The sequence below is a fragment of the Carlito syrichta genome, unplaced genomic scaffold, assembly GCF_000164805.1.
Source record: "Carlito syrichta isolate Samal-C Ts95f unplaced genomic scaffold, Tarsius_syrichta-2.0.1 Scaffold288740, whole genome shotgun sequence".
NCBI lineage: Eukaryota > Metazoa > Chordata > Mammalia > Primates > Tarsiidae > Carlito > Carlito syrichta.
In genome coordinates this window covers 39,220-57,783 of record NW_007232836.1, presented here as the reverse complement: position 1 = coordinate 57,783, position 18,564 = coordinate 39,220, and the positions used below count along the sequence as shown (strand labels likewise).

The 18,564-nt window shown below is 34.7% G+C and overlaps 1 protein-coding gene across 1 annotated transcript in view; it reads left to right on the top strand.

The window, feature by feature from the left end:
* The window catches only part of LOC103255935 (teneurin-1-like), a gene marked incomplete at its 3' end in the record, with an annotated part of 68,312 nt that overhangs the window by 26,304 nt on the left and 23,444 nt on the right, over nt 1-18,564 (top strand). Inside the window, exon 3 of the mRNA XM_008053842.1 lies at nt 2,102-2,340. Within this exon, the coding sequence (XP_008052033.1) occupies nt 2,102-2,340 (239 nt within the window). The remainder of the gene's footprint in view (nt 1-2,101; nt 2,341-18,564) is intronic.

The following is an 18,564-nucleotide window of genomic DNA, read 5'->3' as shown; positions in this document are numbered from 1 at the left end:
AAACATGAAAGCTAAAAATCAGTCTTTTGCTGAACTTCACACTAAATAAATAATAATTTATGCATTTTAGCAAATATTACATGTACAGGTGATGTTGGCCTTTTGCTTTGTGGAGGTGTTTTGTGTTGTACATTAAAATGTAGCACTAGAATGTGATTTGTTGAGCAGTGCATTTTAATGCCCCAGGTAGTGCGATGGAGTCCTTAAGATAAGGATTTTGGCTGAGATAATGAATGTGCTAATTACTCTGACCTGATCACTACACATTATATGTATCAAAGCACCACTATGGACATCTTAAATATACACCATTATTATATGTCAATTTCAATTAAAAACAAAAAGAAAAAAAAGTAAGGACATTGGAACCTGATTCTGGCCCTGTCATTCACATGCTAGGTAAAATTGGGCAAGTTTTCTTAACCTTTTTGGCCTCCTATTCCTTAAATGCACAATGAGGATACTAATAAATAATATGGTCAATTTTATATGAGTGAAGACTAAATGAGATATGAGTGTACGTTTGGCCCTAATGAGTGTTTAGCACAACACTTGGCGCTTAGTACTCAATGGGTGTAAAACTATATGCACAAAAAAAACTAATTTATTTGTTTATGTCAACTCCTTTTATGTTAATATATCACTGCTGTTTACAAAAGGCCATATTACAATAGTCATGAACTGTCAACAATTCTGTATAATTCAAACATGACAGCAGCATGACTCCATTAGTGTGAAGTTCTGCAAAAGACAAAACAAATGCACAATAGGAAAAAAATGCGGAATAGTGATTGTCTCTAGGGGTGGAAACAGATTTACTCAGAAAAGACATGAGGAAACTTCTTGTGTGATGAGTATGTGGTGATGATTTGGGTTGCATAGGTGACTGTATTTGTCAAATCTCAGGAAATGTGCACTTGTAATTTTGCATTTGATTGTGTATGTTTTGCATTTAAAAATCTGTGAAATACAATAGCAAAAACATGGAACCAACCATGTTGCCCATCGAAGCTGGACTGGATTTAAAAAATGTGGTACATATACACAATGGAATATTATGCAGCCATAAAGAAGGACAAACATATGAACTTTGCAATAACTTGGATGAATTTAGAGTCAATCATACTCAGTGATCTAACACAGAAACAAAGAACAGAGTACCGTATGTTCTCATTCATACACAGAACTTGAACAAATAATACTATAAGAAAGGGATTGGCAGTAGTGGGAAACTGTCGGGGGGGTGGGATTGGAAGTTGAGGGAAACTGCTAGAGGAGAGGAAGGAGGAGCATGCTTCATCAACAAGGATACCTGCATAATTAATGTTTGTATACCTAATCCTGAATTGTACCCCACATCTTTATAATAATTAAAAAACATTTAAAAATCTGTGAAATAATAATATGCAAGTTGAAATATGTAAAGGGAAGTATACTGAGGTATGCAACATACCTCAAAATGCTTAACTAAGATAGACTGGTGGGTGGAGAGAGGAATGGAGAAATGGAGAAATAAGGTGATAAAGAGATTATAGTTGATGTTAACTGTGGAATTGAGTTGGCAAGTATATGAGTGCTTATTATAAAATTATTTTAAATTGACTATGTTTGATAATTTTTAGAATAAAGTATTGAGTGAAAATATGACTGTGAAAACTAGTTTGGTAGTAAAGAAAATCTTTACTGATGTCTAGGTCATTCTTAATATCAAAATGCCAATGATACATCTCTTTCTGTTTTTGAATCAACTCTTGAGGATCATATTTAATGAGAGGGAGGAGTATAGTGTCAAACATCAAATGTGAACTGTTAGCACTCACTAACCAGCAAGTCAGGAAACACAGACCCCTTCATATCCTCTTAAAGGTTTATATGTGTAAAGGAAGGGCAAAACAAAAAAAGAAGAAGAAGAAAAGAAGAGAATGAACACAAAAGGCAATTTAGAGTTACCTCTTAGGTATATGAAAATATTGCTGAGTCTTTACAGTTCCCCTGAGCTTTGTCATAGCACGGTTGCTTGAAATAAATGGAGTTTCGTGAGGTTTTTTTGTAGCAACTGGCTTCGATTTTTATAGCCCAAACTTTTGTTTCCTTTTTTCAGGCATTTTCTTTTCAAACATGGATCTGGTTCCTCTGCAATCTTCAGCGCAGCCAGTCAGAACTACCCTCTGACGTCCAATACCGTGTACTCGCCCCCTCCAAGGCCACTTCCTCGAAGCACCTTTTCCCGACCTGCCTTTACCTTCAACAAACCTTACAGATGCTGTAACTGGAAGTGTACAGCATTGAGCGCCACTGCGATCACAGTGACTTTGGCCTTGTTACTAGCCTATGTGATTGGTAAGCTCTTGTTTTCATGACTGTTTTCCTCTTAATCAAAGTCTTGTTTTGCTTGTGGTGGGAATGTGGGTTTTTCACTCAATTCTAGGATGTAAAATTTGGACCAACATGTAGTATTATAAATAACAAATGGATTTCTAATTAGTTTTTGTTTACTTCCTAACCTTAAATACTGCTGAGGAGAGTAAGGAATGCTCTTTGAAAAGAAATATTTATACTAGTAACACAGTCTTATTGATTGCAATTACTGTAGTTAACCATTTTCCTTTCAATTAAAAGGTTGTTATGGTTTTCTCATTAGAAGTCATAAGTACCAATCTACAATAGCTTCTTAAATTATAGTTAAACAATAATACTGCTACAAAATTTTCAGGTAGCAGTTTCATTAAAGCTGTAGCTATTTGGAGCTATCATAAAATTCAGGGCATAATTTCTTTTTAATAATTCAGATTTTTACACAGTGACAAAAATATGTATTCTTGTTTTATTAGGTAAATGGCCTCAAAATTGTATGGTTACTATGTTTGGGAAAATAAAGCAGAAAATGGTCACAAGTCACTCTTTCCACTTTTAAGAAAAATGTTACTGTTCTTGAGTCACCCCGATTAAAGTCATCCTCATTCTATAACAAATTGTATTGATTTTTCTGGATGGCACTTTGTTTTGACTGAATGTTAATTTTTTTTTTTTTGCTTGAGTGGTTCTGTAGTCTAAAATGTAAATTAACTTAAAAAGCACGTATTTTGTGGAAGGACTAATCCCAGAAAGAATAGAATATTATGGTAGAAAACAAATTCTATCCAGGTGTGTCACTACTAACTTTGGATTTAATTCAGTCTCCTAACTGAAGTAGAATTACCCACTAACACACAATTAATATGATTCTGAGAGGCAGATGAAAAGAGATTCAAACTTTCTAATAATTGTAAATTGTTTGATTTTTACATTTGATTGAGTCCCATTTATCCAAAATGTGAACAATAAGGAAGTTCACATAGTAAGCTTTTGTAGGAGTCAAGAACGGGAAGTAGGAAGTAAATAAACATGTATTTTGTAGGAATTCACTGATGATATAAATAGTGTAGGATCACAGCCTATGCCAATATTCATGATTCTGTCTTTTATATTTTCATCACACAATCTGGATATATTTGAACCATGCTTCTACTAAACATAAATTACAGTACCTTATAATATTTAAAAAAAGTATTTTGTCTCAGGCATTTCAGGGTAACCCAACATATGTGTTTATTTAGTTTGTAGTGACCTGTAATGAGAAATACTGCTGAAGGAATAGAAGGGGGTGATGAGAAAGTACTGCAACTCAAACATCATTTTAATATGAAATCATTCAAAGCAAGTAATCATTTGAAAAGTTTAAGTACATTAGAAGCTCTCTATAATGGCTTTGTTCAATTACAAGACATTTCTGTCTTATGGGTTATTTTCTATTCTTTTACTGTATAAGGAAATAATGTTTTAGATACAAGACTTAATCCATGGCATAAACAGATTCAAGTACTAGTAGGCTTTTTATTAATAAGCTTAGATTGACTATATTTCTATTTAAATTTATTGTGATGGCCACTCCCGAATCAAAAAATGTATTATATTCTGAGACTTGTTTAATTAGGCTATATATTTATTAATTTGATAAATAAAAGTAGAACATTTCAGTTATTTCAAGGACTGCCTTTTTAAATAGGGTAAACAATGGAATGTCAATATGACATGGCTATAAGACAACATGGTGCAATGGTTATGAGTGTGGATTTTCAGACATCTGCCATTTATTAGGCATATTACCTTGGGAAAAGCACTTACATTTTTCAGGCCTCCATTTCCTTAACTGTAAAATATTTTTAAAATAGTACCTATAGTGTAGAGTTGTTATGAGAATGAAAAGAGTTACTATAACCAAAACACTTGGAGTAGCGCCTAAAGTATAGTGAATAACCTATAAATAATCAATATTATCCTATTATTATCCTTATTATCATCACAGTTATTATTCACCATTAAAATTCACTACTTCCCAGAATTAACCATTTTGTTTGTGTGTGTATCCAAGCACCAAGAACATTGCTTGGTGCATAGCAGCCCTGTCAGTAAAAGTTTATTGTTCATTTATTTCTTACAACAATACTTAAGGGTAGGTAATCAGTATTATATGTATTTTATAAATGAGAAACCTGAAGCACAGCAAAGTTAAGAGGCCACATAAAGTTCATTTTGAGATTAAGAGATCGAATCGCTAAGAAGCAAGAATGCTGAGCTTCAAGCCAGAGCAGATTGACTCCAGAGCTCATGTTCCTGAGCGCTAGACCTTGCTGCCCTTCTAGTGCTGCAGTAAACTTTACAGCTCATTTACTTCCTAGTTTACTAAATAAATCCACCAGATATATTTTTTTCTTATTAAACTACAAATTCAATTAGATAGACCAATGGTGAGTGGAAGGTTGATTGGTGCCAGATAGATGTTGATTGGTGACAGATATCTGTTGAAATTATTTTCTGGGAGATGTTTTGGATGTTGAAATAACAGGATAAATGCTGGCACAGTAGCTTGAATGGGTTCAATATGAGGAGATGTTTGTGGCAAACTCTGTAACTTGTTCCTGGTTCTGTCATGAACTGGACATTATGTGCCTTGGGATAAATCTCTTCCTTGATTTATCCCATCAGTCTCATATTGGTGACTATCTCAGAGGGCAGAGTAAAAGTTCATAAATAAGCATTCAGGTGAAAGATGCCACATAAGAACTGTAATATATGAGATGATTTTTAAATGGCTTTCTGTGGTTGAAATAAAAAGTATTATGTTTCAAAATATGAAACCATTTCACTCTCAACTATTGCTGAGTCCAAGAGTCATCGTTTTTTTTTTCAATCTCCCTTTGCAGTTGCTGTATAACCCAAGTAAAATCTTTCTCTGAAACTACTTACTGCTCCTGTTTCCTGTGCAAATTCCTTTCTGCTATTTCATTTTCTTCTATTATCCATTATACATAACCTTTAGATACTAATGGCTGTATGCTGTGCTGCCCTCAATTCACCAGGGGAACGCACATCAATATCAATGGGACATCAATAGACATTCTGTGCATTATGACTCTGTAAGTGGTCATTGGAAAGCAGTGGAAATTCAGCATGTGAAAAGCCAGAGCTGGGTTGTTCAGCCAACCAGGTCCAACCCCACATCTACACACTATACCTTTTGGGTCCCGAAGAAAATATGAAGATATCATGGGATGGCTACTGTCATCACTTCCCCATAAATATGTAATATTTTCCATCTGAATCAAAAAATATGTCCTTATGCTTTATCTTCGCTGATGTTGTGGCATCAGTGATGTATCAGTGCCAGTCAGAGGCACATTTGCTTGAATTTACAAATAAGCTATATGAAGTAGTAGTCAGGAAGACAGATGACCATATGCAAGGTATCAAGAGAAGGCGAGGTTAAGGTACTTCATCAATGGTTGTGAAGGGCATAAACACAGCTTCTCTGGCAGTCTTTGATGTTTTGATCAAGTTTCTCCACAGTCAGCAGTTTATATAAGAGGCAACAGAAACTCACAGGAATATATTGTGCCTGGGATCAAATGGGCAGTTGCAGTGAACGAATTGGGGAGTAGGGATTTTTGTTTCTCAGACCTAATATCATTAGTTAATGACATGGATCAGCCTTTTGCTTTGCAAGAAAATCAGTAGTGATTCATACTGGGGATGCAGGTAATATTCAAACTCTACAGATGGCCCACATGTAGAAAACTGACCAGAATGGATATTAACAATATGGAACTAGAAGAGATAGAATGTTGTGCCGAATTCTCTGATCCAAAGTTAAGGAATAAAACTACTCAAGAGGGTAAAGGGCCTTGCCTCACATTGCTATCTGCACCAAAATTGAGTAATGTTGATTTTAGTGCTTCCTTTACACTGGCTCAAATTGCCCTACTTTGTGGGGCTATTATAATGACGTAGTAACAGAATGCTAAAAATGATAGAATGAGAGGAGTGATGTGTGTTCATTTTGAACTCCTCACAAAGAAAGTGCAAATACCTCAATATACAGGGAAGAAATAAAATAAAATAAGGCGTGTTCTGATTTTTAAAAATTTAAGAACTTAGATTTTTGTAAACGGAGAGAATAGAAATGGAGCTTTCCCTCATCAAATCTAAATATACAACCCCCCCTCACACAGTACTTGCTAAATGTAAATAAATATGCTTACCAAATTTCATCTCTTTCACCTCAGTACTATCACCTTTACTAATGCCTCTGTGCCTGTTTCCTCATCTATAAAATGGGAATGCTGATACTACCTTCCTTGAGGGTTTTTTTTTAAGAATAATTAAATTAATCAAAGTTTGTAAAATATTTAGGACACTGCTTAGCTGATCTAAATAAAAATTACTTATTATTAGTGGAACAGAATTATCATAAATATTATTAATTTGAGCTGAGGTAAGTATAATGAAAATATAATTTATCCTAACATGAATTGCTTTTGTTTCCTTTCTTTCTAAAGTAATCTAAAACAATTTTTCAGAGTTTGAATGTCTCACAAGAATCCTTTAATAAGTTTGTTGTTTCCTTCTGCTTTGTCTAAAATAGCTGTCACTTTGCCTTTATTTTACTAATTTTCCTCTTTTATGGTGTTTTGACACTTCAAATGGTTTTGAATTTATATCTGGAGACCATATCTAGATTGAAACACACAGAAACAAAGAACCGAGTACCACATGTTCTCACTCACAAGCGGACCTTGAACAATTATCATAATACTATAAGAAAGGAATTGGCATTAGTGGGAAACTGCCAGGGGAGGAGGGACACACCTCATCAACAAGGGTACCTGCATAATGTACATTTGTATACCTAACCCAGAATTGTACCCCACATATTCCAAATAAAAAATTTAAATAAATAAATAAAATGCATTCTAGTTTAAAACATTCAAGAAATGAACTCGGCATAAAGTGCTAGGAAGCATTTTATGTTATCTTATAGACTGTTATCAATCCTTTTCGTGTCATGCTTAATATTTATTATTTCTTTCAGTTCACTCTCATGGACTTAATCTTGATAATAATGACAGTTTCTGTGTTAGCACTGACTTTTTCTTTTATTTGTGAATCTACCAACTTTCTAGTAATCTTTCTAGGCAGGGATCTGGAAAATGGTGGTATAACGTCGGTCTAATTATAAATCTGCCATCCGTGCATTTATCAGAGCCATTCTTTAAAAAAGATTTATAGATCAATCTTACCTCACCTTTTGGTGTAATATGTTCCATAAGTTTTATTTCCACCATGTTAAGTGGCACTCTTACCTATCATAAATAAAAGTATAACTCCAATCCAAATTAAACATACTAAAATGACAGGATGAACCCGTGTCATATACAACTAATTTCCAGAACCAAGGTTAGCTCCTGTTGCCCAGAATAAAGACATTTTGATGAAATGCAAATATTCTATGTATTTTTTTCTTGAAACTCCAGCATGCTGTGGATTTAAGGCATACAGTAAGAAAGATAGTTGTGGGGTGAATGAATAGTGGATAGTAAACACATGTCAAGAGATTATTTTACTGTTTCAAGGAGAGTCAGCCACCCTACTAAGTACTTCTCATACAGCACTTTCTTAGCCTTGGTAGGGAAGTTAAAATAAGACTCTGTGAAATAAATAAAGATCTACTGGAAGGCATAATAAAAGGGGGCTGGGCAGCAGATTACTGATTTTGGAGTTTTGCATGCTTAAGAAATTTTAGAACAGCAAGTATTAGTCTTGCAAATTCAGGAAAAAAATCTATCAAGAAATCTATGACTTCAGAGCAAATAATTTTAATTCTGTTACATAAAGGAGAAATTTAGCACCTGTTTAACTCAATTTCTCCCCACTCAAATTATATATATATAGTATATATACAGATACATTATGTCAGTATTTTTAGATACACATCGCACAAGTTGTTAATCTATACTTACTCTGAAGTGAATAAGAATAAACTAAATTAGAGCAATGGCTTTTAAACAGATGGCAGGTTAATCATTTCAAACTTCAGAAATGTGACTGAATTTTCATATAGAACGACAGCCAGAATGAGGAGGGACAGTATCATTCACAGAATATCTGGTTCACCACAGCAACTTTACTAATGTCTCTGTGCCTATGTTTCAACGCTAAGGGGTGGCATCTTACAGGGTAGGGACTTATTCACTTTGAGATTCAGCAATATTCGTTTCATAGAAAGGTGAAAAGGTATAATATGTTTTAAACATGTTTTAGTAAATACAAATATATTGGAATATCTGAGGAAGCAAAAAAAAAGTATACAGGAGCATGGCAGGAAATGAAGATGGTAAGCAGGAACTGATCATTAAAGGCACTTTTAACCACGGTGAGGAGCTTGAAATTTATTCTGAGAACAAATGGAGAGTTTTTATGGTTTCTCATTAGGACAAGAAAATTATTTGCTCACATTTACATTTAGAAAGATCACACTAATGGCAGTATTGAAGTTGGGTTTGGCAGGCAGGACGATGGAGGTTGTAAAATTGAATTCATGGAGATAAATTAGGAGACTATAATGGTAACTTAGGTGAGTGATAGTGAGAGCATAAACTTCTGTAAAAAGAGAATGAAGAGATGGAATTGAGAAGTATATAGAAGATAAAGCACACTTGATTTCGTGACTGATTAGATGTAGCAGGAGAGAGAAGAGTTGTTATGTGCCTTAGGACCTGGATAGATGGTGATGCTATAAGCCAAGATAGAAAATGGAAGAAGAGGTTTAAGAGTGTAAATGGACGTACAAGTAGAGATACCTAAAACATTATTAAATGTTTAGTACTGAAACTTTGGGGGTATCTAACTTTAAGTACAGCAGAATCATAGAACAAGAAAAAAAGCATGGCAAGTGGATTGCTGAGGGATATTGATATTCAAGAAATCTGAGGAAAAGGAATCTACTAAGCAGACTAAGTAGGAACAACTAGAATCGTGGGAAGAAAACAGTTCAATGGTAGAGATAGAATAGCGGTTTTCAATGTGTGGTCTAGCATCACTAGGGATTCTAAGATCTGTCAAAGAGCCCATAAAGTAAAACTATTTTCATAAGACCACAAAGATGCTATTTATCTTTTTTACTATAATTATCTCAGAAGTGTGCAGTGTCATTTTGCAGAGGCCGCTTGACATGCTATCACAAGAAATTGCATGAAAAAGCAGATACAAAAATTTACCTGTTTTTTATTAGGCCAAACATTAAAGAGATTTTCAAAGATATAAAACAATGCCATCCTTCTCACTAATTCTTTTGGTTTTGCAAAATACTGTGTAATTATCTATTATGAAATATGACATTGATGTTAAAATGTAATGGTTTATTTTGTATTCAATAAATTAATAAATCCTTACAAAAAGTTATTAGTCTTAACTTCGAATACAATGAATATTGATAGATACAACCCATATTAACAAAACTTTGGCATTCTCAGTAATTTTTAAGAGCATAAAGAGTTCTTGAGATTAAAATATTTGTAAAAAGTTAAGGTAGAAAAACCAAGTACATAGTGTTTCTTTTTTATTTTTTTTTTATTTTAAAGATGTGGGGTACAATTCAAGGTTCAGTATACAAATGGTCATTGTACAGGTAAAGTTTGGGCCTCACTTTTGTCCCCACTTCACCTGGTTTGAGATCAGGTACCCTTATTGATGAAGTGTGCCCCTCCCTTCCCTGGCAGTTTCCCACTATTGCCAATCCCTTTCTTATAGTATTATGATAATTGTTCAAGGTCTACTCATAGTGTTTCAAGAAGAATAATTATATGAATAAGTACTATTTATTGTTTGCACCAAGATGAAAGGGTAAGGACATTATAATTGCTGGTGATAAAGTTTTTTAAGTGATTAGCCAAAGAATAAGGTTTAATTTTTTAAAAAAATGATAAGAGGAGAAAGCTTATGGCAAGGGAAAAAAAGAGATGGACCCAAGAATCTAGACATCTTCATGAGGGTTATGACTGTAAGCGAACTGAAAAGCTAGAATAACATGACCAAAAGGTAATATATCAGAGTTTTAAATTGCAGACTCAGTGCAAAAAACTGGGATTCCCCTATATATTTTGGACCTCATTAAAGAACAGGTATGAGGAGCTCTTTCCAGGTAAATTATTTGTTCAGGGAAAGCTACATTCTTGGCTAGGTATGATCCCACAAGGAGTCTTTCTTGGGTGGACTCATAGTCCCATTAACAAATTGCACCAAAGTACAGTTGACATTTAAATAAGAGATACTTTATATTGGATCATCCACATAGGCCAGGCTTATGTAGAATTCTAGATCACAGTGTAGCTTCTCAGGAATTCCTTCCTTGGAGCTCCTATTGCTCTATATGGGACAGTAATACACAAATTAAGAGGGTCCAAGATGGACCACTGTGATTTTCTGTTAACCAAAACCTCATCAAAGCATTGCCAATCTAGTTATTGTAGACCTTTTGTAGCATATTGTAGTTAACTTCCAGAGTAATTGCTTACCATGAAAGTGTTTAAGAGAGGGCATCACAAAAGTGTGATTATCAGGTTGAATGTGGCAACAGGAAATTCTTAACTGGAAAAAAAAAGCATGATCTGATACTTTGTAAAAAAACAAAACCAAAAACTCTTGATTCTATTTTATTTCTTTCACATTAAGGGAATTCCTTGTCCTGATCCTTTGATCAGGATATGTACATAGAACATCAGAGGAGGTCGTTGAGCTCTCAGAAAAGCTCAACTGTGGCTCTGGACAAAAATGAATACAATATGGTTTTGACTGAGCCATTCTGTGCTACAGACAAGGCAGATTTTGCTCTTTGATTGTCATAGGTTTCATCAAATCAACTATCCCCATTATTTATGTTGTAGGCAACATTCTCAATTCATTTTTGCCTTTTGTTCATTTGAGGAAGAATGGAAGAGCCTAGATGTTCTTTAATTTTGAACTTTAATTTTAATTAAATGTAAATATTTAGTATGGCAAAAAATGATAATGCATGATGTTGTTTGTATATGTCATATCCACAAATACTTTGCAGAATTAACGAATAAAATTATAAAGCTAAATAAAACAATATTAAGTAGAGCAGAGAAAAGATTTATAATATTACTCATAACACGCAGCGAATACGATGCTAATTGTACAGTATAAGAGAAAATTATCAGCTATCAAGAAACCAGGAGCAAGTATATTGTGCTATGAATGAAAGTGGAAAGTTTTTTTGAAAGCAGGATTTATTGAGAGGACAGAAAAGTTCCCACAGTGGGAGGGGCCTGAGGGGGTTGCCCAAAAGTGGAAAATTTTGAAATAAAGTAGTTTTGTTAAAGATCATGTACTATCTCTAGACATAGAATCTTATTTAACCCAAGTCCTCTGAAGCTAACAAATAATTCAGTGGTTTCCCCACCACCTAGTAGAAAGTCAACGAGTTATTGTTTCAGTGGGTTGGTTGGTTGGGGGTTTTTGGGGGGTTTTTTTGGTTTTTTTAGTGTATTTGATTGAGATGGTAAAGGTAGCCTCACTTGGTCCATAAGCAGTTGGATTCAGAAAACTTTTGAACCTAGTTGAATATTTGTGTTTTTTTGGAGGTAAAAGTTCTTATACCAATGGGAAAAATATATGGTAAAGTACGAGACATATTTAGTGCTCCTCTAGGTTATAATAGCAGCCGGGCTCGGTGGCTCAACTTGTAACCCCCGCTTTGGGAGGCTGAGGTGAGTGGATTTCCTGAGCGCGCGGGTTCGAGACCCGCCTGGGCAACTTGGCGAGACCTCATCTCTACAATAAATCAAAAAATTAGCCGGACGTGGTAGCGCGCGCCTGTAGTTCCAGCTACTTGGAAGACTGAGCGGAAGGATCGCCGGAGCCCAGCAGGTTGAGGCTGCAGTGGCCGGAAGCGGCCACTGCACTCCCAGTCTGGTCAACAGAGTGAGACTCAAACTCAAAAAATAAAATAAAATAAAATAAATAAAATAAAATAAAAATAAATAGCAAATGCTTAAATATTATCATATAGGATGTTGCAGAGATAGCACTATTTAAGATTTACCAACATAGGAGGCTGTGGGAGGATTTGAAATCCAGATGGTACAAATAGATTCTTTCTTTGTCATGCCTAAAACACAGCCTGTTCCAAGATTGAATAAAACCCAAACAAACCATTAGTATCTTTGGTTTCTCTTCCTGTCTGCTGTATGTTTTTAGTTTGGTTTCCCTGAACAAATCCTGATCTTGGATTAGCCAGCATATAACACTTCTTGTAGATAGGCAACAATCTAGTCATTTGAGTCAGTGAACTGTTAAATGTAGAACCCATCAACAAGGGGTAAAAAGCTAAATTTTAAAAATAAGAGATTCATTGTGCAATCACAGACATTATCAAAAAGACACTATAAAAAATGATAAAGAGTATGGAGCCCAGTGATAGAGACATCTATTGTCCTAAAAGAAACATCATTCATTATTAGCATACATAACAAGCTGAAAACTACAGTTCTATTTTTATAGGCAATTACAGTGCATATGCCTTTTGTGATTTGAGTAGGTAGAAAAGAAATAAAAATATTTAGATTACTCACTGACTATCTCAGTAGCATTCCCGCTAATGAGGCCAAGGTCATGGGCTCAGTTACTATTTCAATCTGTTAGCTCTGTTGTGTTACATTACCAGAACCAACAGTTTCAATCTCCTTTTGTGCTCCACTCTCAAAATCAGCAACTCAGTCTTATCTTCTACTCCCTAACAAAACCTGAATTCAGAAATTAATCTCATAAACTAGGCAGGTTTTTCTTGGCAGACATAAAATTTGTTAAATGCTGTCAATAAATTTAAAAACTTAAGTCAAGAGGTTTTACATAAAATCTGTAGTTTACATAAAATTTCTTGTTTCTCTTAAAAAATAAAAAGTTCTGACATCTCTAGTCCGGCATTTACCAACACATTTATCGAGTACCTACTGTGTATCAGCATTATTTCAGGCTTTGGTGTAGCAAAAGTAATATGACAACCAATGACTATGGCTAAATAGGGGCTGCTCCCTAAAGGATCATGCACACTCCAGTCCATCAGTACCCATCCTTAGCCTCTTCACTTTTTTATATTCCCTACCTTCCTTCTAGGTAGACATTGAAGCTTGTGAGCATGTAATAAGATAATTCACAATGAACTCTAAATGACTATGACAAAGTTAAATGTATTCTATATCTTCCTTAGTTATTTGCATTTGATAAGAAGACAAAGTCTTAAACCAAGAAGGGCAAATACCTCACATTGATGTCATTACTTCCCTTTCCTAGACATCAGTAACCAAGTATAGCAAACATTTTTTCTTACTGTGTCTAGATTCTGTAATTAGAGTCAGCTCAGAAGCTGAAATATATTTGCCATCAGTATTTTAAGTGAACGAAATAAGATACTCTTTATTAATTTCCAAGCCTTAGAAATTTAGGTGGAGGAATTGTGAAGTTCCTGAAACATAACACAATCACCCTATTAATAAATTTGAACCTGTTCACAGTTACAAATGATAGCCCTAACCATGGCCAACTATCTAATAGATGCCTGGGATTGGTCATAGAAAACATTAAGCAGGTAAAATTATATTTCAATCCTTGTTACTAGAGGCTCATTTTAAATGAATGTACCGGAGATACTGGGTACACAATGTTCAGACACTGTATAGGTACAGATATGGATATGGATATGGACATAGATATCTGCATGTATATTATATCAACATAAAAATAAATATTAATATTCACCTCTGAATTCCCATAGAGCAATATTGGCCTTTTAAATTAAAATCTTTCCACTCAACAAGAAAAGCAATAAAATCACCCATAACCCACAGTAACATAACTAGGAGGCAGAGATGTTCACAAACTTCAAATTGCACATAGATAGAGAAATAAATACTCCAAACAAGTAGAATTACCTCTGTAGCCCATGCCAGAGCTAAGAGGCAAACAAAGGCTAAATGAAAAATATGAAAGCTGGGGTTTAGCTGTGGCAGAATTGATCGAATAACTCCCATTAAAAAGAAGTCCCATCCTTAGTGGGCAGATAATAAGAACAGATCTCAGACTTGGTTTATGTGAGTACTGGCTACTGAAAATTGAAAGGAACGTATGTACTTTAACGTACACAACACTAAATCTAGTAGCCTTGGGAAGAACAGTACTTCTGAGGACATGCAACTGTTAACTTGGAAGAAATGTTCCTTGGAGACTGAGTGAAGACGCAAACAAATAAGCAAGAGGTAGAATTTCAAGATACAGCAGAAATAAAAATGAATCACAAAATTAAGGAATAAACTAAAACTCCCTATCAAAAAGGCATCATTGATGTTTAAAAACCATAATTTAATAAGAACTAAAAATTCTAGTAATCTAGTAAGTCACTCAAACTCCTGACTCCTATCTGCATACAACTCTTATTGCTGGTCCAGAATATAAAATATTTCAGAACGAAATTCCAAATGCCTTTTATAAAGGCAGACATCCACACAAATCTCTGTAAGAAGAAAGTAGAGAATAAGAATCATTTCACCTAGCCGGGCTTGGTGGCTCAGCCTGTAATCCTGCGCCTTTGGGAGGCTGAGGTGAGTGGATTGCCTGAGACCTCATCTCTACAATAAATCAAAAAATTAGCCGGGCGTGGTAGCGCGCACCTGTAATTCCGGCTACTCGGAAGGCTGAGGCGGAAGGATCGCCGGAGCCCAGCAGGCGAGGCTGCGGTGGCCGGGAGCGGCCACTGCACTCCAGTCTGGGCGACCGAGTGAGACTCAAGTGAGACCGAGTGAGACTCAAAAAAAATAAATAAATAAAGAATCATTTCACCTGATTTCGAAAAAAAAATTCTCCAAATAACCAATTCTGAAGCAGAAAAAAACTATAATAAAAAATATCAATCTTAATACAAAAATCTTAAACAAACATTTGAAAAAGACTCAAATGAAAAATTTTAAAACCCAGAATGAAATGTGGAAAATGAGAGTTTACTGAACCCTGAAAATAAATTGAGGAAAAATATAAAACCATCTTTAAAATGAAGACTATACTGATTGATGATCAAGGGAGAAAGAAATTTAAAATGCAATGAGATGCAATGATGAAAGACACTTAAGCAACAAAGTGAATGAAATTGAAATAGGTTAAAAAGAAAAAGATCAGAGAAAATGAGTGATGTAGAAGATTTGATGTAGAAGAATAGGCAAAGAAATGCAGACTACCAATAACTGTACTCAAAGAAAACAACAAAACAATGAACTAGAACTAACATTTAAAGTTGTAATAAAAGAAAATCACCCAGAAATAATAAGCCTGACTATCAGTATTGATGGGAACAACCTTTTATACCTTGGAAGTACTTCCAAGTACCTTCAAAAACTGCCTCAAAACAGTCAACTGTAAGTCATTTACTAGTAAAAATATTAGGCTTCAATGATTAAAAATAATAATAATAACCCTTTGGGCCTCAGAGGAAGAGGAATAATTTATGGAATAAAGAAAATCAGACTGACATCAGATGTCTTGACAACAGACGAAGAAAGGTAAGAATTTCAGATAACTCCAGAAAGAGTGTGAAAGAAGGATTTTATTCAAACCAGTTGTTGCTTAATTATTGAGTATACAAAAATAGCTTTAAACATACAAGAACTGAGAATACTGTACTCAAAGTCCTACTAGAGTAGCAAACTTTTTCTTTAGAGGACCAAATAGTAAGTCTTTTAAGTCATTCAGGCCACAGCTACTCAACTTATAACCAAAAGCAGCCATAGACAATATGTAAACAGATGAGTGTGATTGTATTCTAATAAAATTTTATTTATGGACATAGAAATTTAAATTTTATAAAATTTTATGTACCCTAAAATATAATTATTCTTTTGTTTTTTTAATCATTTAAAATATAAAAGCCAGTCTTAGCTTATAGACCATGCAAAAACAGACTGTTGATCAGTTTCGGCCAAAGATTGTAGTTTATTGACATGTCTTCTAGGTGACAAGCTTTATCCAACTAAGAGGTGACAGGGAACTCTTGCAAAAAGACTGATGATGAATGTTAGATCTACTTAATTGTAAATTAAAACAAAAATGGGGATAAAAGTGCAAAAATATTATGTAATGTTATATATTTTGACAAAATAGAAACAATGCGACTAGAAATGGGGAGTAGAAGAAGGGAAAAGAAGTAAAATAAGTTAATTCATAGGATATAATTTTTTCTCTTTAAATTTTTATTTTGAAATTGTGGGGTACAATTCAGGGTTAGGTATACAAATATTAATTGTGTAGGTACCCTTGTTGATGAGGTGTGCCCCCCCTTCCCCAGGTAAATATAAGCTACCCACACTCCACCCCCCTCCCCACAGTTTCCCAATATTTTCAATCCCTTTCCTGTATTAATATGGTAGTTGTTTAAGGTCCACTTAGGAGTAAGAATATATGATACTCAGCTCTTTGTTTCTGTGAAAGATCACTCAGTATTATAAGGTCTAATTCCATCCACGTTGCTGCGAAGTTCATGATTTTGTTCTCCTTTATGGTTGCATAGTATTCCATTGTATATATGCACCACAACCTTTTAATCCAGTCCTCTTTTGATGGGCAGCATGGTTGGTTCCATGTTCTCACAATTGTGAACAATGCTGCGATAAACATACGTGTGCAGGTATCTTTTTTATAGAGTGACCTGAGTTATTCTGGGTATATTCCCAGTAGGGGGATTGCGGGATCATATGGAAGGACAATTTTTAGTTTTAGGAATTACCACACTGATTTCCACAGAGGCTGTACTACACTCCCACCAAAAGTGTACAAGTGTTCCCTTCTCATCACATCCTCTCCAGCAACTGTTATTTTTGAGTTATTGATGATGGTCATTCTGACTGGAGTTAGGTGGTATCTCAGTGCAGTTTTAATTTGAATCTCCTGGATGACTAGTGAGGTTGAACATTTTTTCATGTGTCTGTTGACTGCTCGTATGTCTTCTTTTGAGAAGTGTCTATCCATATCTTTAGCCTGCTTTAGAATGGGGCTGTTTGGTTTTTTTCTTTTCTGCATGTTTGAGTTCCATGTAGATCCTTGATGTTAGGCCTTTGTCAGACATGGAGTTGGCAAATATTTTTTCCCAGTCTATGAACTGTCTCCTTGCTCTCTTCATGGTTTCTTTGGCTTTGCAGAAGCTTGTCAGTTTAATGAGTTCCCACTTGTCTATCTTATCTCTTATGACCTGGGCACTTGGGGTTTTGATCTGGAATTGGCTGCCAGTTACAACTTCCATAAGAGTGTCTCCTGCATTTTCTAAGGTTCTTACAGTTAGAGGTTTTACATTTAGGTCTGTGATCCATTTAGAGTTATTTTGTGTATGGGGATAGGTAGGGGTCCTGTTTCAATCTTCTGCAGGTGGTCAACCAGTTTTCCCAGCACCATTTACTGATAGGTTCAACTCTCCCCAGTGGTTGGTGGTGGAGGCTTTGTCAACGATTAGTTGGTTGAAAAATTGAGGTTTTGCTTCTGGGATCTCAATTCTATTCCATTGGTCTATATTCCTGTTCTTGTACCAATACCAGGTTGTTTTGATTATTGTAGCTTTATAGTATAGTTTAAAATCTGGGAGTGTGATATCTCCTACTTTTTTTTTTTTTGCTGAAGATTGTTTTGGCTATTCTTGGTCGTTTGTGTTTCCATATGAATTCCTGTATTGTTTTTTTCTAGGTCTGAGAAGAATGTAGCTGGTAATTTGACAGGTATTGCATTAAATCTGTAGATTGTCTTAGGTATAATGGACTTCTTAGCAATGTTGGTTCTTCCAATCCATGAGCATGGAATATTTTTTTACTTGTTTGTGTCATCTTTGATTTCTTTGAGCAGTGTTTTGTAGTTTTCATCGTAACGTCTCTGGTTAGGAAAATGCCAAGGTATTTCATTTTTTTGTGACTATTGTAAATGGAATTATGCTTTTTATTTGGGTTTCTGTTTGTTTATTATTGGTGTATAGAAATGCGATTGTCTTTTATACATTCATTTCATACCCTGACACTTTAGAACATAATTTCAAACTGGCAAATCAAATAAAAAGTCAAGCAAGCAAAAAGAAGATTAAGGGAATTATAATATTCAGTGATTTATCACAGAAACAAAGAAATGAGTATCACATGTTCTTACTCATAA